The sequence below is a fragment of the Crotalus tigris genome, unplaced genomic scaffold (genome assembly GCF_016545835.1).
Source record: "Crotalus tigris isolate CLP2741 ecotype Arizona unplaced genomic scaffold, ASM1654583v1 scf7180000024472.5447098, whole genome shotgun sequence".
Taxonomy (NCBI): Eukaryota; Metazoa; Chordata; class Lepidosauria; order Squamata; family Viperidae; genus Crotalus; species Crotalus tigris.
Genome location: NW_024100643.1, coordinates 854,482 through 879,666, shown reverse-complemented (window position 1 = coordinate 879,666; position 25,185 = coordinate 854,482). Strand labels below are relative to the sequence as shown.

The following is a 25,185-nucleotide window of genomic DNA, read 5'->3' as shown; positions in this document are numbered from 1 at the left end:
TCCTGAACCAGCCATGCTGACTCAGGAATTCTGGGAATTGAAGTCCACAAGTCATAAAAGAGCCAAGGTTCCCTACCCCTGGTATAGGTGATTAAGCAGACAGAGAAAAAGAACTTCCTATCAAATGAGGGGAGGCAGCTCTCCCCCATGTGCAGAAGGGAATTTATGCACTGGACTGGAGAAACAAAACAGGGTTCTCTTTACGATCCCCACTTTGTTTCCCCCAGTTCCTCTCTCCTCTGAACATGGAAATAAATGTGTGTGATGGGCTGGAGAAACAAAACTCAGATTTTTGCAAGCCCTGCTTCATTTCTTCAGCCCAGCACACAAGTTCCCTTCATGGAACAACACTACATACTGTATATGCATAAAGTTCTTACTGAAATGTATGCAAGCCTGGATATATGACTAGAAGTGTTGCAAATAAGTCATATCAAGAAGGTTCTGGTGGTATTCCAGAAATGAAATCCCATAATCCTCCTCCAAAGATTTTACATAGTGGGGAAAAACTCTATTAGTTCTAATCACATTACCATAAGTCTCACCTCCCTCTGTTCTCATTTTTGTCAAAAGGAATAAAGAGGGAGGATTCTGATGTACTGTTACTTATTCTTTATAGACAAGAAACTTTTTGCCAGAAGAAGCTTTTAAATTTTGGTTTTTATCATCTACAAATCTCAACCCACTTGCTATTTCAAATGTTTTGTCATAGCTAGCTTCGTGATAGCTACTGATGCAAAACATCTGCACATCATTCACATAAATTGTTTTGGAAAAAGTTGACCATTAGAAATGTTCCTGACAGACAAACAGCACCTGTGCTAGGTTTGTATTGTAACTAATATAAATAAATACAAATAATAGGGCTACGCAGAAAAAAGTGATGAAGAGGGGTACATAGACTCATTTTGCTCATAACGTATATCTCATAATAGACCATGCTTCCCCAATCTGATATCCTACAAGTTGTACATTCTACAACTTCTAGAATGCTGCCTAGGCATCTTGAGAACATTACTTTTAATACATCTAGAAACAAAATGGCAAAACATTTCAAAAAGTCAAAAGAAGACAGCCAAATTCACCATTAGCCATTTACTCTCCCATGTCTGGAGTAGGAGAGGAAAGCTTGTTTATCTATTGCCAAATGAGCAAAACAGAGAGTCCTTTAGGGAGACATTAAGAACATGGGAAAGCAAGTATCCATGGTCTTTGATCTACTCACTCATGACAAAAAAAGAAGACAGAAGCAGGAGTGAATTCTGGGGAAAGCACCAGCAAATCAAATGTGCTTAGGGGCCAAGAAGAAAGGAAAAAGGGTAGGATTTATGGAAAGGGAGATCAAGTCTCCAGGAACAAAGGGGGGGGAGGGAGAAACAGGTAGATATGTTGTACTTAAGTAATGGAAAAATGGTGGTTGTTACCTTGCTTTGTGGCCTCAGAAAGTTGGCAAGCCACTGGGTACACTGTCAGCATCAGCAAGAACACAGAAGCATGTCAACCCAGCTGAACTGAACTGACTAAACCATTTAGACCCCAACCATTACTAGTGCACTTAGACAGTAGAGTGGCATAATTAGTGAATAGTGATATCAATAAAGAAGAAAATTTGTATTGTGTTTGTAATTCCTTCATTTTCCAGTGAATAATGAATCAAAACTGTCTCTGTGCATTGCATGACTACAGCTGTTAAATTTTGTACTCAGTTAATGTTCAGATAAAAAAGACTCAAGTTAGAGCTGAACAGAACTGTCTGCATAAATATTATATTCATTATGTGCATTGGATTTTCATTTGGAAATTTATAAAATTTAGCCTTGGGGCCCTCCTTTCCATCAGAATCATAAAACAGGCAAGAGTTTAAATTTTAGACTGGGAAGATTAAAAAATATCCTGGAAAAAGACAGTGATAAATCCCTTCAGTACTGTATTGTTGCCAATAAAATTATATGAATGTATCTATGATCTTGCCAGGAATCAAGATCAAATAAAAGAGGACTTTTACTTCCCAACTGCAATCCTAATAAAAATCCCTCGTATGTTGAATTTAGAGGTGGAAAAAGAAATTGTTAATGGTGTAAATGGGAAATTTTATTTTCTTATTTCTAATTGTGTTGCTGGGGAAGAATTTTCATTGTGACTGCTACTACTATGAGAAAAATGAAACTTCTTATGTTGCCTATATAGTTGTGAAAGTGGGGCGTTAATATAGAATAATTAAAATTGTTATATGCAGCTGCAGATTGGCTAATTTACATAATATCTCTTGTTTTCATTGTAAACAATTTATACAGCTTTTATAAAGGCATGCAATATACTGTCAATGTTTGTAGTTGTGGGAATCATGATAATAAGATTACCAACACTAAAATATTCTCATAAAAATATCATTTGTCATACTTTAACATTCTGAAGTTTAGATTGCTTGCCTATCTCTTTCTTCCATCCAGGCATATTCATAGACAAAGACCTGTATGGCCAGAGAAAGAAAAGGAATGCTGGGATAGGGCTTTATGATAGCCAGCTGGGTTTCAAATTGAGGGACACAGCTTGGAGAGCGAAGAGACTGCAGATATAACTTGACCTCCAGAAAAGGTGCTGGGAGCTAATCTGCCCATCCAACCTGAAAGTATCTTTCATCCCTGCTTAAATATTGATGACACTTCCATATAGCTTGCCTTTCCACCACTGAAACCTTGAGCAGCTTGTTTTGACCATTTAAAGTTATTGGGATGCTATGCAACAGGCATATTTATTTCTTTTTGAGTTTACCTTGCTTGTGTGAACCTTGCCATTTGTCAGCTCTCCCTTTCAGGCCTCTCTAAACCAGTGGTTCTCAACCTGTGGGTCGGGACCCCATTTGGGGTCAAACGACCATTTCACGGGGGTCGCCAAACAATGCAGTCTGCCATTTTTTTCCTCCCTTTTCCTTAGCTGTGCTACTCCCTTTTATTCTACTGGCTTTTGAAAGCCAATAGAATAGACTCTCTTGAATAGAGTCTAATTCTACTGGCTTTCAAAAGCCAATAGGAATTGTCCAGGCTGTCTCTGCCCTGCTGAGCCCGCCAAAAGACCAATTCTGCAAACGGTGCTGCACCAGTTGAGTAGTCCTCGACTTACGACCGGTTGAGTAATCCTCGACTTATGACCAGTTGGGGGTTGTGGCATTAAAAAGGTTGAGAACCATTGCTCTAAACAGACAAGGCAAAGCACTATAAAGGATATTCCAAATTTAGAACTTTTCCAAACTGATCACAGCATTTTGAGTTTGGTCCTGATTTGAAATCTAAAAGAACATCCAGTAGGTCATTGAGATATAGTTGGCGTATATATCATGGCATACTCTTCATGTTAGAGTTCCTCAAATGGATCCAAAAAATTTAGCTAATTCTTTTTATTCACAAAAGTAGTTCTATCTCATTAGAGGAGGGATAGTGAAGAACAGTTATGGAATATAGAAGGAATGAATCATTATAGTCTGGGGCCAACATCTATTTCTTAGGCAAAGCGTTCAACTAGAAACACCTTACCAAATTCAGACATTCTTCCATCGTTTCTCAATCCATGTTAATAATTAGGTATATCATAAATTGGGAATCGATGGGTGATGAGCCAGACCAGCAGTTTCCAGAGAAAGGGAAGAGATTGATGATGTGTGTTGTGAATGTCAGCTCCTCATGAGGAAGCCTACAGGACTAGGAGGGACTGAAGGGCAACACTGCATGATGAGGAAGAAAAATAAAGCCTCAGCAGATTCTTTATGGACACGAGGTACAGCACTACTCTATCAGTTTACACACATCTGGAATACAGGTATTTAAATGCTAAAGATATCTTCAGAGCAGCAGAGCAACCAAACCATCCAGTGAATGTTCTTATGGCTTGGGGCATGTTTAAAGGGGAAAAAAAAAAACAGAAAAAAGGATTAAAAAATTATCTAAGCAAAAAAAAAAAAAAACCTTACTAACAGTTTGGATTATAAAAATTTAAATGGATAAAGGGGCCAGTGGATTTTGAATTTCATTTTAAGTTCCTTCAAATTAATTAAATAAATGACACGTACCTCCATAGAAAAAGCTCTGTTTGGGTTCTCCATGGGAAATAACTGATGGATCATTGTTTATTTTTACAAATTTTAACTTATGATGTTATTGTGTTTTTCTGAGAAAGCTGTTTTGATGATGAGATCATTAAAATAAAATATCAATTCATGCTCAAGGGAATCAATCCAGATGAAAATCAAAGAACTAGGCTAAGTATTCAAGTTTTACCTCCAAGTCAATGGGGGGAAATAGCACCTGCATAGAAACTATAGCATCTATGAAATATTAATGCCTGAAACAATAAGCTTAGGATCCATGGAAATTTTTATTGATCTCTTTTAAAAAAATGATTGCCACAATTTGCATCTTTCAGGGACCTCTCATCCATTTTTATACTGCCTCCCAAATGTCTCATTATTAATTCAGTAAAATGAATTATAGAATAATTTTATTCAAAAGTATAGGTATAGTAAACATATTTACATTAAAAAGAGATATTAACTTGTATTTTGTTGTTGTTTTTGATTATTGGGAGGATTTATTTTAAGCTTACCCTTATTCAATATTTTTAGTTGGTTTTGATTGTTTTTTTTCCCAAGCCATTGTTATGCATCTATTGTAATTGCTCCAACTTTCTTCTACTTTTCAAAAAATATTGCAGAGTTATTGTGAATTGATTTTTTAAATAATTGTTGCAGATTTCTTTTCAATAGCATCTTTTATGCCATCTCTACATTTGGGTTATTATTATAATATGCCAGGCATTTTGAAAGGGTGAATTCAAGCTAATGTCTGGAATCTGGGTGACTCTTCTGGAAAATGCATGTGGATGGCCCTTAACAACTGAGGAAGCTAAAGACTGAGTAAGGTAGGAATAGATCTCAGGAAAAATGGATGTGCTCTAGTGTTTGGTGTATATATATATATACTTTCAGAGTGTAGAATCATCTCAACTCCCACTGTCACTGTTAATAAATAAATAAATAAATAAATAAATAAATAAATAAATAAATAAATAAATAAATAAATAAATGTAAGTATCCCTTCATTTTGAAATTCCAGTATGATAAATTATTGTGGATTTTATCTCAGGTAGGATAAAGATCAACTCTGAATACAATTTTAAAACCACATTCCAAATCTAAAGGGCTATTAAGAATCTATATTCAAAATGGATGCAATTCCCACCCAAAGCCTCAGAGACAGGACTATTTTCCTGGGAATAATTTTTTTTTTTTGGCCCAACTACCAAAATGAAGAGTTGCTAATCTGTCTCCATACTCGCACAGAATAATGGCAAAGTGGCCTACAAATAAACTACCTGCTGTTGTCCCTGGATGCGCATGTATTCCATGCGTTGCTTTATGTGTTTGCTTTTGTCTGGGCTGCCTTGCTGGGTTTGCTTTAGCCGTGATGCTGGATTGACCATCTTCATGGCTGGAATCGAGACACCGCCACCACTCTGGGGAAATAACAGATTAAGTGATATTGTTGGGGATAGGTTAAGAAACAAGGATGTTGAAAACCAACACAAATAATAGCTTAAGGGTTGCCTTTGCTTCTGCAGTTGTATTGTCATAGTGTGAATTGGCAGCTGTGTTTCCTGCCAAAAGCAAATTCCTCTATCCACCAGTCAATTGAGCAGCTACGATGTCATGAAATATCCCCAAACATTCTAACTGTTCAGTTACCATTTGTCTGATAATTTTGACACAAAATGCAGCTGAGATGTCAAAAAGGCTATTTTTTTTCTTTGGATTCTGGTCAGGGCAAGTATTTCATGGCAATCTTATCTGTTTCAATTTTATTGTATTGCGGCATAAGAAAATTAAATAATTTTTAAATTTGTAAAACAACTTTCCATCAGTAGTACCCTACCAAACCCATCACATTCTTTGATCAGCCTCTCAAAGAACAGACAGATGCTGATGCCATAGGCCCAGGAAATTACAGAATGCGAGTTTAGTACAAGTTTTTAAAACGAGTCCTTACTCTGTTTACCCCAGCTGCCAGTCTGAAAATGCACGAGGGGTTCGAGGAACAAGAAGAGTTGAACAAAGAAACAGAGAAGTTAATTGAGTAGCAGAAAATAGCAGAAGGATAACATAGGAATGAGATAAAGGGTTTTATTTTTAGTATACAGGATTTCTTCATACAACAATGTAGCAGATCTAGCATATGTAGATGTAAAGCAGTTCCTGTGGTAGATAACCTATGCTCAAAAAACATAATAATAGATATGTCTTATCTCTCACTTCAAGCAACTTAAAACTATTAGCTTTAAAAGTGTCAAAACCTTTTAATACTATAATACAACTTTTTAAAAATAGTCTAAAGCAGTGCGAAAAGAATTACAATTTTAGTCAAAGTATTGATAAAGGCTCACATCACATTGTAATTTATCTATTCAAATCACAGAAAAAAATAAGAATGTTCTACCTATTCCAATATTTTACCTATACCAATTCCTATGAGAAAGAAGAAATCGGTGTAGCTACATAAAAAGCTTAGTGAAGATCTGAAGCCAATGAAAGGATACTAGGAAGGATACTGACAAAAAGCCTATTGCTGTACAGTTAGTGCCTGAAAAGTAAAGCTTGGAATGACTTGAGATATTAACACTATAAAAATAGTTTCTTTTGTTTCTTCAAAGCAAAACAGCCAGGATATTAACAGCACAGTGAAGATATCAAAATGCTAATAGATGATACACACAAACACATAGACATAGGCAATGCTACTAACTCTTGCTTTGATTCAATCTTCTCCAACAATAACATAAGTAATGTAAATATAAAATGAATAAAAGAGAGGGGCTGAAACATGAAGATGATGGAAACATTTTCAGGATACATATGTCTATGACTAAATTTAAATCTGCAATCAGATCAACTCCATCCCAGGTATTAACTGATGATTTCAGTGAGCATTTATATAGTATGGGAGAAAAAAAAGGAAGTTTCAGGAAATTTAATGGATCCAGGAGCTATTGAGCAGTCAGTCTAACATTAACACTTAGGAAAATTTTAAGTATTTGTATTTGTTTTGAAAAAGATTAGGCAATCATCATCAGAAGTCAGCATGAGTTTGCCTAATGGTTTTGCATGATTAACCTTACTAGATGGGAATACAACCTTAATAGACAGGAATATTGAGAATATAATAGATTTTGATTTCAATAAGGCATTTTTCAAAATACCCCCTGCCTTTCTGATTAACAAATTTGATATGTATTGGGCATAACAATTAAATGGCTAAAAAATTAGCTTGAAAGTGGTGTCTAATGAACATTCAAAAATTCTTCATCAAATTGGAGACAGACATGTACTATGGTGAAACAAAGTTCTGTTTTGGATCTTCTAATTTTAAATATTTTTATTGATGACTAAGATAAAAAATTGGAAGGAAAATTCCCATATTTGGGGGTGATACAAATTGGTGGGAGAGCCCACACTCAAAAAGAATCCTTAATAGTAAAAGTAATGGTGATAGTAGAATAATTTACCTGTGTGTTCTCTATCAATAGATTTGTTTACAGAATAAACAGCCAGCAATCACAGATAGTAAGAGCAGGGAACTAATTCAGTGACATAAATGGTCCCTTTTAACTAGTGGTGGGATTCAAATATGTGAACAACTGGTTCTCTGTATGGATGCCGCTTCCAGAAGTCCATTCTGGGCCTGGGCAACAAAAAACTGGCTACCAGTTCTGCCAAATCAGTGCAAACTGGCTGAATCTTACCACTGCTTCTAACTCTATGATATTTCTATGCGGATTGTAAAAAATGCACCAAGAATTTACCAAGATCTATGAAATTGTATGCAATTTTTGTACTGAACTTGGATGCTTGACATAACTCCTAATCTGATTTATTGATGCTAATTACTGCTTGTGTTAGATGAGCGTAGATGATTAAATCTAGCAATCCCATTTTCAGTAACAACTTTTAAATAAATGTATCTTTCATTCTGTCAAATGCTTTATGATTATCTAAGGACAGGAAGACTATGAGAGTTTGATACCTTCTGAATTAATATAGTGGCTATGTGAGAGAAGAGACATAAGCGACACCTACGCAGAGCCTTGCTGTATTTTATTTCCACCACATATTGGAGATTTGGAGTATTACTAACGTTACATTGCATTTTAATTTACTTTCCCATAGATTATCAAAATGATCAGTTGTATGCAACTCCTTGCCTGAAATCACTGTCAAGACAACTTGGCTGCATTGTATAATTTCACAAGTTTGAATTTCAATATATAATCTTTATTTTAATATGTTGATATTCACGTCTATATTTATATGCAGTACCAGAAACCTAAAAATATCAGCTTTCATTTTTTTTTATTTTCAAAGCAATTTTCTAGTTCTTAGGGAATGTTCATGAAATTTGTGCAGCCTAGATTCAGGGATGGATCAGAATTTCTAGAAAATTAAATCCAAATGAATACTTCTTTGTATGCCTAAAGCCTGTCAACCAAATTATAAAAATATTCTTGACTTGCATATTTTATGGAGGCTACAATTTTTGAACAGTTTCTTCAAAATCAATACCTTTGATAAAAAGCTGTATGTGAATGTGAGAGCATGAATATCTAATATATACTACTTGAAAATAATAAAACAACTGTAAATATCTGTACCCCAAACAAATAAAATTAAGCTCTTTAAAGGCTCATGGTTATTGGAGAAAATCAGACAACCATAGAGAAAATCATCTCTCACATTTTATTAACAGGACTGAAAACGTTTAACTCTGAGTTGTGGTCACAATTTGTGATTAATTTGTGATTAATTTAGGTTCCTGTGTACTGCAACTTAAAAAATGTTAATAGTTCTAACTCAAATTTTGGCATAGAATAAGAGTATTAAAGGAGAATCATATTAACTTTTGGTGGGGGGAGGGATAATACAGAGGAAAATATAGGAAGCAGAATTACAAATAGAAGATGACTATATATCTGAGAAGCACAATGAAGCCTTCATCTTGAAGCACCCAGATATCTGAAATAAACTTTAGTTTCCAAACTAAAGTTTTGAGGTCTTCTGAAAACCTTTGGGGGATGCTTATCAAATTAAGGACTTTGTTCTCAATTACTTATTTCTGCAGTCTGGAAAAAAATGTAATAAAGGGAAGATTATGTCTAAGATCTTCTTTTAAGAAACTAATTAGAACCTGTCATAATTAAAATTAAGTAAACAAATAATTAAATTTAAGTAACAAATATGAGAAGGAGCCCAACAGCTTCACTGTTTCCAGCTGCCTTATTTCCTCCAATTTCATAGAATTTTGTTGATAAATGTAGCAAGCAGAAGATTGGATCTTTATTACTGCTGATCTGAAAAATCATGAAAAGCCTCACCTTCTATGCAATAAACCTGCTGCCTATTTTCCCAGTGTGCCGATAAATTGGAAGAAAAATGGGTGGGGGAAAATTCCTTTTTAAAGGGAGGCTAAAGCAGGCCTTTAAACATTGTGGTCTCATTGAAATATAACATTGCCAATGTCTGGACCTGAAGTACTATGAAAAAAATGAGAGACTTCCAGCTTATACAAAAGAGAAAAAATTATCTTTCTAACAACAGAGAAAATTTGTTTTAAAGTGCTTGTTCTTTCCAACTTTGAAGAGAAGGAAAGAGAAGAACATAGGTGGAGGGCAACATTTTATTTTTACAATTCTATCTAGTCTGACATTGTCAAGCTTTCATTTTATTACATAGCTTAATTCCTTTAGTAGTTCTAGAATTCCAAATCAGATGTCAATATACCTTCCTAGCTCTTTTCAAAACAATTGGAAGAGAACCTAAAACCTATATACTGTAGTTATAGCTAATACATATACAGTTGCATGCTCGTTGGCTCCCCAAAAACAGGTATTCATAACTATATTTCAGAAACTGAAAGAATGAAGAGACTATTCTCATCCACCAAGATTGAACATTGCTTGGTGCAGCATCTTGTGTGAATTATTTCTTGCCAGTTCAAATTGCAAAATGTTATTATTTTATGGACATGTAAGAAGTCCATGAAACTTCCCAATCTTGAAAAGTAAATGAATAATTCATTTCTTTCTTTCTGTCTTCAATGGCATATTTAGATATGCCTTAGGGGGTTGTCCTCTCTGCTACATTTAAAATAGAGAGTTAACTCAGAAAGTTTCTAAGTCCGTTTTTATTAAATAATGTTCCATGGCTTCCTGATAACTAAAAGGAAAAGATTCTGGGTTGGTCCACAAGCCTAACTCATTTCTGAGGATTTGGTAAGAGAAATACAGTAAATACAAATCTAATCCTCTAGTTCTATACATTAATGAAATAAATAGATTAATGAAATAAATAGATTAAAATATACAGTATAGTTATCAACTGGAAGAACCGGAGACAACAATGAGTAGATGGACAAACTGTGGTATTTCTTAAAGGGACAATAACACTATCCATTTAAACTCATCAAAATTATTTTCACTGCCTACCCCTATCATATACTCCCAAACTGATAAAGATTTTTCTGGTGGTGATCATGGATTGCTAAGAATTCTGCATTAGAGATTCGAGGATTATTATTATTATTATTGTTGCAAAACTCTATTTTTCCATGCTTGAGTGTGAACTACAGTTGTTGAACTACCAGGCTGTGCCAAGTAGTTTAAATTTGTAGTTCAGATATGTTCAAAGTGAAACTCAAGAAAACCCCTTTCATTTCTATGAAGAGGCAGTACTTAATTCATTTCAGAGATAGATCTGATGGTGATGAGAAAAAGTTAGTACAAACAGGAAGTGAAAAGTGGTAATTACAACAGTACTAAAGAAACAGCAATAAACTTAAAGAACACCAAAACTATTTTATAAAAAGAAAGAACATATAATGAAATTAAAAACAGTTCATTTAACTTTCCAGTGAGACTGAAGTCCCATTTTACAGAGTCCCAGCAACTGGTGGTTTCACACCTTTTCTCTTGAAAACAAATGAAATCTTGAGACAGTAAATGACACTTTCAAGAAGAATCAAGAGGAGGAGCAGATCAAGAGGAACATCAAACAAGTGAATCTGTTCAAAAGAAACTGAGATTTGGATAGTAAAGAGGCTTCGAGATGATTGGAGAAGAATTAGGTGGGCTGTCATTTGCATTTGCCCTGTTTTGAACGTGGCATTCTAACTTCACATCCCTATCAACAGTAATGCCATTTCTGGGCACTTTTTTACCTGCCTTTCCTTCTCTATTTTTTAATCTTTGGATTTTAGCTGTCCAGAAACATTAGGTCAATAGAAGCCTGGCAGCTAAATTACATTGATAGTTCTTTCTGAGTCATTGATGGTCTCTTCTAGGATATCCAGTTTTTGGCAAATGTCTTTTCAAAGGTCTTGGGTTCTTATAGTCATGACATCAACAGTAGTGCACACACCTTTTATTTTTCATCCAGATTCCTTTACTGATCTTCTCTTAAAATATCATCCTCTTCCGTAGAATCCTCGTGTTGCTGCCTAAACAATTTCTCATATTTCGTGGGATTTCATTCCCAAGGGATTGTAGATTTTCTAAGGGAAAATACTATTTGAAACATCAGCCTGGTTACCTCTAAGCATCTGTTTTCAATCTTCATTAAAGGTTTCTCAAAACTGAAAGTATCTCTTCTGAGTTCTGTCTTCTTTGCTTTTTAGTTCTGTAGTGCCATGTTTGTTATCCAACCCCATGAGTACTTCACCTTCTTCTGTGGATGAAGAAAAAGTCTTATCACCAAGTATGACATTTGATAGGAAGACAAAGCTGTTTGTTTCATATATGGACCCCAGCCCCTTTAGCAAATGTTTGTAGATTCTCTGCTTGGTTGGCCCCAGCATTCACAACCATATGATATTGCCTTCCAGTTGAATAAGTTTATCCTCCAGAGATGTTTTGACGCTTTGTGTATTATACTTCCCATTTACACAATTACACAAAAATACCAAAATATGTAGACTCTTTTAGAGCTAACCCATCCCAACTTTCTCTTCCAGGTAGAGAATGAATATATGATGGCCTTACTACACAGATCAAATGATAAGTGCACGAAATATTTCAGTTTCTTTTCATTGTTGCTCAGCTCTCCCAGCAAGACCTTTTTGTTTCTTTTTCATTTTGTCTGTAATCCATGCAGAGTCCCAACTGCCCCTCAGTACTTCAGTAATAGGACCGCATAACTCCAAGCCTGCTTGTGGCTTAGATTTAGGAAATTTGGTTACTCACACACAAAGAAAAGAAAGGAAAATGGGAATTTTTACCAAAAGAGTCCCTGAGAGTCCTAACTCTTAAGAAAAAAAAATATTGAGAGAGGAGTATTTAAGCAGTGAGCAAATCAGGAAACTTCTCTGTTCAATAATCTAATTATTTTATTAGTGTGCCTGGGTTAATGCTTTGCCCCATAGATCATTCCTTTATCTTAGATATTTGGTATTCTGGGGTCCTGAAAACTTGGCCCAAAATGTAAGGATGGATAATGGCAAATCAATATCTCTCATTACAAGTCATATCCAAAATCCTACGAAGTAATATACATATGTAATTTAAAATGGTTCACATATTGGGAATGGCTGAGGAGCAGAGACAAAGAAATAATTCTAGGTAGCCTTCCCCAGCTCTCTCCATACTGACTGGAGAAGTCTGTACATTTGGAAGATGGCCAGATTGGGGAAGAAGAACTAAAGAAGGAAAGTTCCTTTCTATGCCTGATTTCTGTTTGAAACTCTTCATTGCTGTGATTGACAGGTACTTCGGGGCAACAAATATTATGAACTGTTGCTATCTCTGATTTTACCAATTTTTTTTTAAGTTGACAAGCTTACTTTTCTGAGACTTGACTCTCACAGTCCTCTATTTTCTTCTTCATTTTTTCTTAGTGATTCAAAATTTATTAAACTCTTTTAAAGCCGCAGCAAAACTGGCACTGAATCAAGGAGGAGAAAGAAATATGTGCATGCAGCACAGGCCATGATGCTCCTGTTGTAGCCTATTCAACTATTTTATAAACAACATTTCCAGGAAAGAAATGATGAAGTGAAAACAGCTTCACTGAGAGCAGAGCTGACAGCTGTGGCAGAATGAAGACCCAGAAAGTGGGAACAGCTCTTCAGACTCCTCTCCAGACAAGGAAAGGACTTGAGATCATGCACAAGTGATCCAGACAGCTGTTCCTTCTGAGGATATGACATCACAGTGATTTCTGGCAGTTTTAAAGCTTTGGGAAACAAGGGAGTGCCATTTTTTACCAAAGCATGGTCAGTGCCATTATGGACACAGGGTTTGAATACTTCCTCTCCTAGTTAGTTTTGGAAATTGCTTGTTAACTGCTTTTTAGATATTAGAAACATTTAAAATGACAGTTTTTATAGCACCAGGTGAGTGTCTGTGAGTCCTCAGCAGAAGAAGTTTTAAACATGTTTAAAGATATTTTTAAAAAACCTTTCTTTGGAATAAACAAAGAGTGATTAGAATATTGATTTTAGAAAGTTACAAATGGACTAAGAGTCCAGATGAATTTGAAATAAGATTTTGAAATTAATTATAACAATCCTTCCCATGGGAAAATGTTCTTAAATATTATAGATTGGCTACTAGAAGAAACCAAAAGGAATTTAAAATTACAATTAAAGGATACAAATATTTAAATTTAACTTACTAATAGAAAATGGAGCAAAATACTTTAACATGGAACATACTGAGAAGTATTTGTAAACAATGGATCCAGAAGTTATTTTTAAGAGTGATGCCTCTATAATAGATCCTGTTTAAAAGCCCCCATGGAAGAGAAACAAATTTTATGAGACAAGACTGAGACTGATCTTCAAGTAGATTTTAAAATCTCAGGCTACAAGAATGCTATGGAAAAAGATGCTACGCTGGACATACAAATGAAATTGGATGATGTTTTAATAATTTGCATCGCACTGAGGCTGAAAGGATTAGCCACTAACATCACTGTTGGCTGGGGGATGCCCAGCTGGAGGCCCCTTTCATGTCCTTGGCAAGAGATGGAGTGAATGACAGGAACTCACTTAGTCCCACGGCAGCACTTGAGTCTCGAATGTGGGCTTGCTGCTTGTCAACCCGGCATCCTAACTACATGAACCACTGTGTTCCCATTTTAAGAATTAAAAGGGATATGCAAATTACAAACCAAAAGAACCCAAATAACTTTCCTATATCAGATTTACAAAAACATTTGTTAAAGTTTTGAAGAAAAAGGAATATAAAGTTTGTTTATTTGATCAAGTTTAAAATAGATATGTTCTTATCTGTGGCAACACTTAACGGATTTTTGTTAACCAGGACTGAACAAGGAGGTTTTAATGATTTGTTTATAGATAAGAAATGAGATATGAGATGAAAAGTTCATTTATTGTATTATAAAATGTTATAAATTACTAAAAACTATTTCTATTTATACACTATATATCTATTTTCTCTTTCTTTTCTATTGTTATTTCTCTTTCTTATTTTCTGCACTTTCTTTTATATTTTTATTCTTTTATTTTTTGTGTTTGTATTAGTATTCATCTTTTTAATTGTAATACTTAGTAAAATTAGTTTATTATTAATTTATGTTATAAGCTACTCTTTAATTCCAATGCAATTATGTCCAGATCTATTATTACTGTTACTATTACTACTACTACTACTACTACTACTACTACTACTACTACTACTATTATTATTATTATTATTATTATGCAATTATGTCCATGGAGGAACATTGACCATGGGGTCGTGATGGGTCGGACATGACTTTGCAACTAACAACAACAACTACTCAAAAGAACGTTCTGAATAGTTATACTCAGAGGAAATAAGTATAAGACTCAGAGGAAATAAGTATAAGTATATAGCCTTAAAACATATTTCTCTACTTTTATATATATGAAAAATAATACAGCAGCTGGAGGCTTTACTTAAGATAGTGTTCTTTCTCTCATAATTAACAGGAAGTTTAATGACAGAATAAGAACAGCTTTCATAAACAAATACCGGTGTGGAGATGTATCCCAAATAGTGTCCCTTATGAAAGTCAAATCCCACCTAATACTGCTTTTCACATATTCAAACTTCTAAAGGGGCTACTTCACCTATCTCATTGTCCTCTCTAAGATACCAGGCACATTCTAGGTATCATCTGAAAAATATTTTCCTATAAGACTTAGTGAAGATTGAACCTGTGAGACAGCACCTTTGGCATTTTCAAAATATGGTATAGCTATGCCAGCAAACAATTATCTACAATGTTTCTGTATGAAGGACAACCCCATAGACTACTAATCAATGAAAAACATGTAATCATAATGAACATCAGGTGACTAGAAAAGTAATATTTTTAAATGGAAATCAGATTATGAAAATATGAAGGAGACCAGCCTTCCCAGCTGTAGTCCAATGTATATGGAAGGCTCCTAGATAGGGAAAGAACCAGAGATAGGGTTGGAGGGGAGTAGGTAAGACATTTTAAATCAGGAGTTCTCAACCTTGGCAACTTTAGGACTTGTGGACTTCAATTCCCAGAATTCCTCAGCCAGCTTTGCTGGCTGAGGAATTCTGGGAATTGAAGTCCACAAGTCTTAAAGTTGCCAAGGTTGAGAACCCCTGTTTTAGATGAAGCTAAACTTCAAAGTCTAATTCCCCCAAAACAAAACTCAATAACAATAATCCTGGACAGAATCTACTTTAAGGCATCCTGAGTATTTCAAAGTCATTGCTTAGTTCCGACAGGGTTATGAGAGTTGGCTTTACTAACTTTCAGAACTTACTTTTGGGAAAGAAGTGACAAAGAACCAGGCAGTCTTTACAATAAATAGTCAGAATGGGTATTTTTTAAACTAAGTTAAGGAAGAAAATTAACAAGTTGAGCGAGGGCTATCAGAATTCAAATAATGTTATAGTTTAGCCGGACCAGAAACAAGTAGATTTTGCAAGATATGCCACCAGAAGCTGTGAATGCTCCAACACTGGAAGTTTTTAAGAAGAGACTGGACAGCCATTTGTTTGAAATGGTATAGGGCAGTGATGCGAACCTTTTAGAGACTGAGTGCCTAAAGTGCAACCCAAAACCCATTTATGCATTGTCGAGTGCCGGGTGAGTGTGGCCTGTTGGCTGGGTGTGGCCAATTGGATGGGCGTGGCTGCAGTGGTAATGGCAGACTGGGTGGGACTAAAAAGTTCAATCAATCAATTCCAAATTTGCAAGATCTTTTTTTTCCCACGAGAAGTTGAAATTGACTGATTGAACCTTTTTTTTTTTTTTTTGCATATGGCGGCGGAGGCCTAAAGAGAAAAGATTTTATAAAACCCAGCTGAAAGCCTAGGACTGGGGTGTGCCCACAGAGAAGGCTCTGAGTGCCGCCTCTGGCACCCGTGCCATAGGTTCACCACCACTGGTATAGGGTTTCCTGCCTGAGGAGGGGGTTGGACAAGATGACCTCCAAGGTCCCTTCCAACATTACTACTACTACTACTACTACTACTACTACTACTACTACTACTATTATATTTGCTAATTACAATTTTGTTTTGAAAACTGAAAGGGGAGAATTCAGAAACTAAGTATGAATTACAGCAATTATATTTTATTGGAAACAATTTGGCACTAAAGGTAATGTTATTATATTGACTCATTAATCAAATCTTGTATTTAAATATATACTGCAAGAAAAGAGTTAGCATGACTCCTGAATTAAAGATGGATATATAGGAAATTGAGATAGAAATAGGCACATGGCAGATCATAACCTTATAAAAGTGACATGGAAAGGAGTACAAAAAAACCCAAGATGGATTTTAAATCAATCTATACTAAAAGATAAAGAATGTATAGACTTGGCCAAAAAAGAAATGGAATTCTTCTTTAAAGAAAATAAAGAAGAAGACACATCACTACAAAATGTATGGGATACAGCTAAAGCGTATTTTAGAGGCATAGCTATAATGTATATGGCAAAGAAAAACAAACAGAGAAGACAGCAATATTTATTATTAAAAGAAGAATTTAGAAAGTTAGAGACAGAATTACAACAAAACCCACAGGAAAAGACTTTAAAAAGAGAAATGGAAATAATAAAACATAAGTTGAATTTGTTGGACTCAGAAAAATTGGCGGAACAAATAAAGAGAGCAAAACAAAATTTCTTCGAAAATGCTAACAAACCAGGAAGATGGCTAGCCTATAAGCTTAAAAAACAGAAAGAGAAGAAAATAATACATAACTTAGTAGATGGGAAAGGTTGTTTACAATTTAAAAAGGAAGAAATAAAAAAGATAATCAAGACTTATTATATGGAATTGTATGGCAAAGAGGAGGCTGCAAAAGAGAGAATTGTTCAATATTTAGAAGAAAGTAAATTGCCAAAGATTCCAGAGACATTCAAAACTATGTTAGAAGACAGAATAACAATGATGGAGATATTAGAGGCTATAAAACAACAAAAGAACAGGAAAACACCAGCCCAGACAGGCTACTGGCGGAACTTTATAAAAAGCTACAAGATATATTAAGCGAACAGCTGAAAGAGGTTTGCAGTGGACTATTGTTAGAGGCCAAATTCCCAAATACATGGATAGAAGCAAATATTACTTTGATACCAAAAGAAGATTCAGACTTGATGTATATTAAGAACTATAGACCGATTTCATTACTCAATGTGGATTACAAAATTTTTACTTCAATAATGGCAGAGAGACTGAAAAGATACTTAGTTGAGTTTATACATCCAGATCAAAACGGCTTTTTACCGAAGAGACAAATCAAAAATAACTTAAGGGTGATAATGGACGTATTAAAATATTATGAATTACACCCAGGGAAACAATTAGCATTAGTGTTTTTAGACGCTCAAAAAGCATTTGATAATGTCTCTTGGCAATTTATGATTCAACAATTACAAATAATGGATTTTGGAAAGAATTTTATAAATATAATAAAAACAATATATAGTAACCAGACAACAAAAGTGATAGTGAATGGAGAGTATATTGAGAACTTTGAGATAAGAAAAGGCACGAGACAAGGGTGTCCACTATCCCTATTATTATTTATCTTTACTTTGGAAGTATTAAATAGAAGGATAAGACAAGATATAGAAATTAAAGGATTGAAAATAAAAGATGAAACATATAAGTTACAAGCATTTGCCAATGATTTAGTGTTTATTTTGGAAGAACCTTTAGAGATGATTCCTAAATTATGGGAAAAGATAGAAGAATATGGAAAAGTGGCAGGACTAAAAATAAATAAAGATAAAACTAAAACTAAACTAAACTAATAGTAAAGAACCTCACAGATAAACAAAAAAGGCAAATACTAGAGAAAACAGAGGTACAAATAGTGAAAAAAGTTAAATATTTAGGTATTTATCTTTCGGCTAAGTGTTCGTCAATAAAAGAAGACAATTATATAAAATTATTGAAGCAAATAAAGCTAGATTTGGAAAGATGGAAAAATCTCCAATTGTCAATACTAGGAAGAATTGCTACAGTAAAAATGAATGTGTTGCCGAAGATTTTATTTTTATTTCAAACGATTCCGATAAAACTTGAGAGAAAATTCTTTCAAAATTTAAATTCATTGATTTTGAACTTTGTTTGGCAGGGAAAAAAAGCTAGAATTAAGATGAAAACATTATAAGATGCTAAGGAAAATGGAGGTTTTGGGTTACCGGAATGGACAATGTATTATCAAGCATCTGTGTTAACATGGGTGAAAGAGTGGATAACACTCAGAAATAAAAGGTTATTGTATTTAAAGGGACATGATTTACAATTGGGGTGGCATGCTTTTTTATGGTATGGGAAAAACAGAGTTCATAAATACTTTCAAAATCATTTTATAAGAAATGCCTTGTTAACAGTATGGGAAAAAATTAAAGCTAAAATATATTCAAAAATTCCAAGGTGGTTATCAACGATGGAGGCATTCATACATCCGAATCTGGTAGACTTTGAAAAAGTATGGACATATAAAGATATTTTAGGTATTGATGGGAAATTAAAATCTAAACAAGAATTGGAAAATTTAGGAATAAATTTGTCCTGGTGGGCACATTTGCAGATACAAAGTAGATATGAAAAAGATGTAAAAATGAATGGATTTTACAAGGATCAAAATGTGTTTGATAAGATTTTGTTAAGTTCAGATGAGAAATTAATTAAGAAAATGTATAATTTTTTGTTAATTTTAGATATGGAAAGTGAACAAGTGAAAGAAATAATAATAAGATGGGCAAAATTATTTGGTTATGATATAGAATTAGAAAAATGGCAAATGTTATGGGAGAGAAACTATAAATTAACAATTCAACTTCATATAAAGAAAATCTGTATAAAATGTTTTATAGATGGCACCTTCCACCAGCAAGATTAGCAAAAATATTTAAAAATATGTCAGATAGATGTTGGAAATGTAAACATAACATAGGCACGTATTATCATATTTGGTGGACATGTGGGAAGGCAAAGGCCTATTGGAAAAGCATACATATGTGGTTAGAAAAAATATTGGGCAAACAAGTGGATTTTAAACCTGAACTTTTTTTACTAGGCATTATGTCTGAAAAGACTAATAAGCAGAAATTATATTTAATTCTACATATCACCACAGCAGCGAGAATAATTTTTGCACAATACTGGAAGAATGAAGGATTGCCATCAGAGGAAGAAATAATCACGAAAATATTGGAATGTGCAGAGATAGACAGACTAACTATGAGGCTGAAAGACAAAGAAGATATGGACTACTATAAAATTTGGAATTTATTTTATTCTTGGTTAGAGAAAAGAATGAAGGATTAGGAATTGAACATGTATTAGCTTAGCAAACTCCAGACAACTTGTTGATTGGAAAAATTAACATATGTTGATGGAAAAATAATAATAAAAAAGATTATCAAAACAAAAAGAAAAGAAAAAAAGAAAAGAGTTAGCATAAATAAAGGATTTTCATTTTGGGATTGCACCTCTATATTATGATAATATCTAACTGTCCATATAAGAAACAGGTTTTAATTTATTCTTAGATTCATATTAATGTTTCTCAATGGCAGAAATAAGAAACTAATACCAGAAAAGAAGGACAAATTACCTAGCCTGATTTTTAATATATTAATTTCTAGTTTCCTAAGATGGGCATCAAAGAGCGGACACCTTTAATTGGGATAGTTTTTCAGGTTTTCTGAAAAGGATTTTCCTCTTATTGTAAGGTCTACAATGCATCATGGAATTCAATTTCTCTGTAAAGGCTTTCTGTTCTCTATTTTAAAATCCTTCCTTAATCAAATCTTCTTCCTCTCAACTTATTCCAAAATGGTAATCATCTTGTCAGAAATTAAAAGACACTTGCTCCTGGGGAGGAAAGCTATGGCAAATCTAGACAGCATACTAAAAAACAGAGTCATCACCCTGCCAACAAAAGTGCGTATAGTCCAGGCCATGGTTTTCCCAGTTGCAATGTATGGCTGTGAAAGTTGGACCATAAGAAAGGCTGAGCGTCAAAGAATTGAGGCCTTTGAACTATGGTGCTGGAGAAGACTCCTGCGAGTCCCTTGGACTGCAAGGCGTTCAAGCCGGTCAGTCCTAGAAGAGATCAACCCCGACTGCTCTTTAGAAGGCCAGATCCTGAAGTTGAAACTCAAATACTTTGGCCACCTAATGAGAAGGAAGGACTCACTGGAGAAGGGCTTAATGCTAGGAAAGATTGAGGGCAATAGAAGAAGGGGACGACAGAGAATGAGATGGCTGGATGGAGTCACTGAAGCAGTAGGTGTGAACTTAAATGGACTCCAGAAGATGGTAGAGGACAGGAAGACCTGTCCATGGGGTCGCGATGGGTCGGACACGACTTCGCAATTAACAACAACAAAAATCATCTTGTCAGGCATCGCTCCTTTTTTCCTTGTTTGTTTTAATACCTGATTCTCACACCCTAGAGTTAAACTGGGAACCAGATGAGATGTATCATTAATGTTAAGATTGAAAAACTTCACATTTATTGCAAATTTAAAAAATGTGTGGAGAGGGGGTGGGACTCAAAACTGAAATTACATGACAGAAGAATGTTCAGCTTTTTCTCCTTCCCCCCACTTCCCCTTGAGACCCTAGTCATTATTCAACTGCTACAACTGGAGGCTTCCATTAATATCAGTGGAAGGTAGCAAGTTCAAGATTTATTAACCCAAGATAATCAAACAAATAAAGCAAGATTCTTACAGACCTCTCTTCTGTTGCTGAGAAATACATAATAACAAATTATATACTTTATGATGTATATATGTAAGTTTTATGTTAAGACTTCAGCCTGAAGCCATGAAATATTCTTAGTAATATTTCAGAGAGATTAAACCCTTGGAGTGATCTTTATTCTCTTCTGCAGTCTTTAGTTCCCATGGAGATCACTGAACTGTCAGTTGTCTACTGATTTGTCTATACAATCCAGGCTCAGCTTGACCTAAACAGACATGAGCTGCAGCCCCCCAAAACTACTGAACAGATCTCATACATATAACAGGTAAGAGATACAATCTATAATGGCTGCAGGGGGAAAATGTATTTCACAAACCCAGATGAAAATACCCTGAATACCAAATGAAGCCCATTGTCAATTTACCACCATATCATTTTATCAGTAGTATCTCAGATGTGTTTGGAGTTTAAGTCCCCAGTCAAGAGGCAGAAACAGCATTTCTTAAACCCAACAGTTTCAAGACTGATGCATATGAATAGAAATCACTTATTTTTTTAATTTGTATTCAATAAAATGGCTCATTATTTTTAAAACTATAATAATATTTTTATTTCCAAAGATGATAAAATAATTCATAACTAACATGAGTGAGTTGTAGCATTTCCGAGTTCAGACTAAATGCACAATCAGGTATGGGAATTAGTAGCCAAGGTTACCCTAAATGATATGACTTTGATCACAGTTATTTTTTTATTTACAAGAACAAGGAAAATGCAATTTAGTACAGTGAGATATACTTCACCAATAAAAAACAAATGTGGCAAATTGAATTCATGTCCTATTCCACAAGTAGTTTCTGTATCCCTGTAAACAATCCAATATTTTAGTACCCCCCTGGTCTTCAATTTTGTATCAATATAATTGACACCACATTATGTCAGTAGAGTGATGAGACAGCACGAAGACTATTAGTTGATTAATGTAAAGAAAAAAGAAGAAGCTGAATTAATAAAGGCTGTAGACAAGAATTGGACCCTTGTTAGAAAGTGGGTAACCAGTCAGAAGGAGAGAAGAAAGGAGTTGTAATCCATCTGAACAACAGCTGTTACCTTCCATCCTTTGGTGGTTATGGTGGCCCCATTGGGCCACATATCTGTGGCTGGCACAGGTTGGTCGCAACGAAACTTAGGAATAAATGAAGAGCTTCTCTGAAATACCTGAGGAAGTCAGAACATGGAAGGTGGTTGTTTTTTACATACAGAAATCAAAGTAATGTGGATTGCTAATTCTGTTTCAAGAAAGAATACTTATCAAATTAAATCTTAAATGGAACTTTGAAAAAGAGAAGAATTCCAAACCTGGGAATGAGTAAAAATTGCCCATTTCATCTATTTCAATGTAGTTATTTAAAGTATATCTATAGTCAGAGTTTACAAGACATATAATAAGTTATGAGGACTTCATTATGAATTTAAAAACATTTATGCATGACCTTTAGAAAGGAAATATAATAATAAACAATAGCAGATATCCTTTTTATATTACGGAAATTGGTGAATAACATCTTGTTTCTCCAATCTGTAGCTGAAATCCTCTTAGGTTAATGCTCAAATTCTTACAAAGGTCTTAGCCCATCCTTTAAATATTGATTTTAAAATAATGTTTGAGTAGACATGGCAAAAAGTTTATTTCAGGCCCCTTTCAGCATTCAACAAATCTATACTTTTGGCAATTCTACATTTCTTATTTATATCCAATAAAAATGTTCATTAATTCTAAAACTCTTTCAAAAGCCATTAATATTAGTGGATCTGTATTATTATTATTATTTCAATAATATTAATTTCAACAAGTATTTCTACAAATGGCCTATCTAAAATTAAGTCAGATGCTTCTAGAAAATTCTTAGAGAAGAAACAGAGATAAATGTATTCCTTTGTCGAATCCCATATCTTACATTTAGAAAATACATTATTTTTGTACATAAAAAATTTCACTCATTCATCTCTACCAAGGCCCATCAAAGATCCACCTACTATGAATATTTCTAACACTTTCTTTAAAAAAAAATCCTCTAAGATTTGAAACAATCTCTTTTTTTTTTGGTTTTACTTAAATTTCATTTATTCATAGAGCTGAACTGAAGATAAATTCCCCTGATTTATCCTTGCTTTCATCATTCTTCTTATTTCTTATTGTCAAATTTTATGGAATCCTGAATTTTGTCATTATTCTGCAAAAGCAGCTTGTAAAAAATGCATCATATCATATATATTGTCAAAAGAACAGCTAGTGCTAATGGTCATGTGTAGTTAATACATTAGACACAGAAGGTTTGCATATATGCTCACCCCGAAACATGAACTGTTAGAAAGGCCTCATTTCCATGTCTGTACTTGTTACTCATGTGCAAATTACCTAATGTTTTAAAAACTAATATTCAGAATCATCTGAGCAGAATATTTTCTATTATTCAGATAAGCACAAAATTGAACTATTTTTTGCATTCTGTTTTTAGACTCAGATTTAATTCAAGCTGATCTGTATTATATTACTTTACATTATCTCTATTTTCAATGTTGCATTTCAAGTCAATCATATAATAACGAGCACCTGAAAAGATCTTATAAATCTTGGATTTTATAATTCTTATAATTAAACTCTTCTGTAAAATGTAATATCATCTACCCAAATTTCACAACTGGGTATATATCTTGCAGGGCCACCTATGGGAACATAAACTAATAAATATTTGATTTTCAAAAATTCTTTCCAACATAATTACACTGTTCTTCCTTCTTGGTACAGAATGTGGTTTTGCCTTTATTGTGGGGTAGGAATGGGGGTGAAGGTGGGAGGTAGATTATTTCCTGATTTCTTTGCTAAATTAAAACCTATGACAGATACATAGTTTTTAAATGAAGTGAACAGCATTATCTGACAATAACTTACATACATCTGTTAAACAGTCCCTTCCCTGAATGCATCACTACTGGATGGTAAAGATTTTATTAGGCAGATGACACAGGAAATACTTTGGAATTTATTTTATTAGGACTAGGTTATATAACTGTAGTGGATCCTGGATAAGCATTTGTTCAAATTTGGGGGGTTTTTTGCATATATTTTTGTAAAAAAGAAGTAATGGTTAGTTAAATCCCTAGAAAAGGAAGTTAAACAACCATTAACCTATCATATATATCCAATGAATATTTTAGGTCTATCTATGGATTTGATAAATAGGGTTCCAGTAAGCTTTGTGCTTCTGAAATAGAACTATTAATATTGTACCAAATCTCTCTTCTGTGAAAAGGGGACAAATTCAGTAAACTATTGAGTTTCAGCTTAAAAAAAAAACTATGCACTAACATAATATAGTGTTTGCTAATATCAGACTCTAGAGCAGCATCATTAAAATATTGTTTTGAATTATACAGTTCTACCAATAAAGACAGTTTTTTTCTATATCATGTAAGGTACCAATTGCAAATTAACATCACTGTCTGCTCTTTCATTTCAAAAAATTGCCTGGAATAAATCTATGAAACTGGGAAAACTTTCAGGACCTGCAGGTTTTCAATTGTATGGCTCAAAAAGTGTTTCAGGTTATGATGTTTTATTTTATTCTTTACTCTGAAAAAAATGCTAGCATTTTATATATTGGATGATTTATATTATATTATATTATATTATATTATATTATATTATAATTTAATATTTTTATTTAATATTATTATATTATATTATATTATTATTTAATATTATTATATTATGATTTGCAGTAATGGATTTCTGATCTGTGCTTTTTGTCAACATCTGGATTAATTTTTTTATTCAAAAAAGGAAGGAAGAGTACTTTTAATAGTTTAATAATTTGTTTAAAGTTCTTTTATTTATGATATATTTTCCAGACATTCTCATCATCTTCTAAAATTTATCTTAAA

The 25,185-nt window shown here is 33.9% G+C and overlaps 1 protein-coding gene across 20 annotated transcripts in view; it reads right to left on the bottom strand.

The window, feature by feature from the left end:
• SRCIN1 (SRC kinase signaling inhibitor 1) overlaps positions 1-25,185 on the bottom strand; it is a 386,975-nt gene that overhangs the window by 1,498 nt on the left and 360,292 nt on the right. For 13 of the 20 annotated variants that reach the window (XM_039333051.1, XM_039333052.1, XM_039333054.1 and 10 more), the window contains 3 exons: positions 22,351-22,458; positions 5,365-5,505; positions 1,425-1,466 (listed from right to left, as the gene is read on the bottom strand). In XM_039333051.1, coding sequence (XP_039188985.1) covers positions 1,425-1,466; positions 5,365-5,505; positions 22,351-22,458 — 291 coding nt within the window. Of the gene's footprint in view, positions 1-1,424; positions 1,467-5,364; positions 5,506-6,155; positions 11,759-22,350; positions 22,459-25,185 lie in introns of those variants that run through there. The other 7 variants (XR_005555471.1, XR_005555472.1, XM_039333053.1 and 4 more) reach the window with 7 other exon arrangements.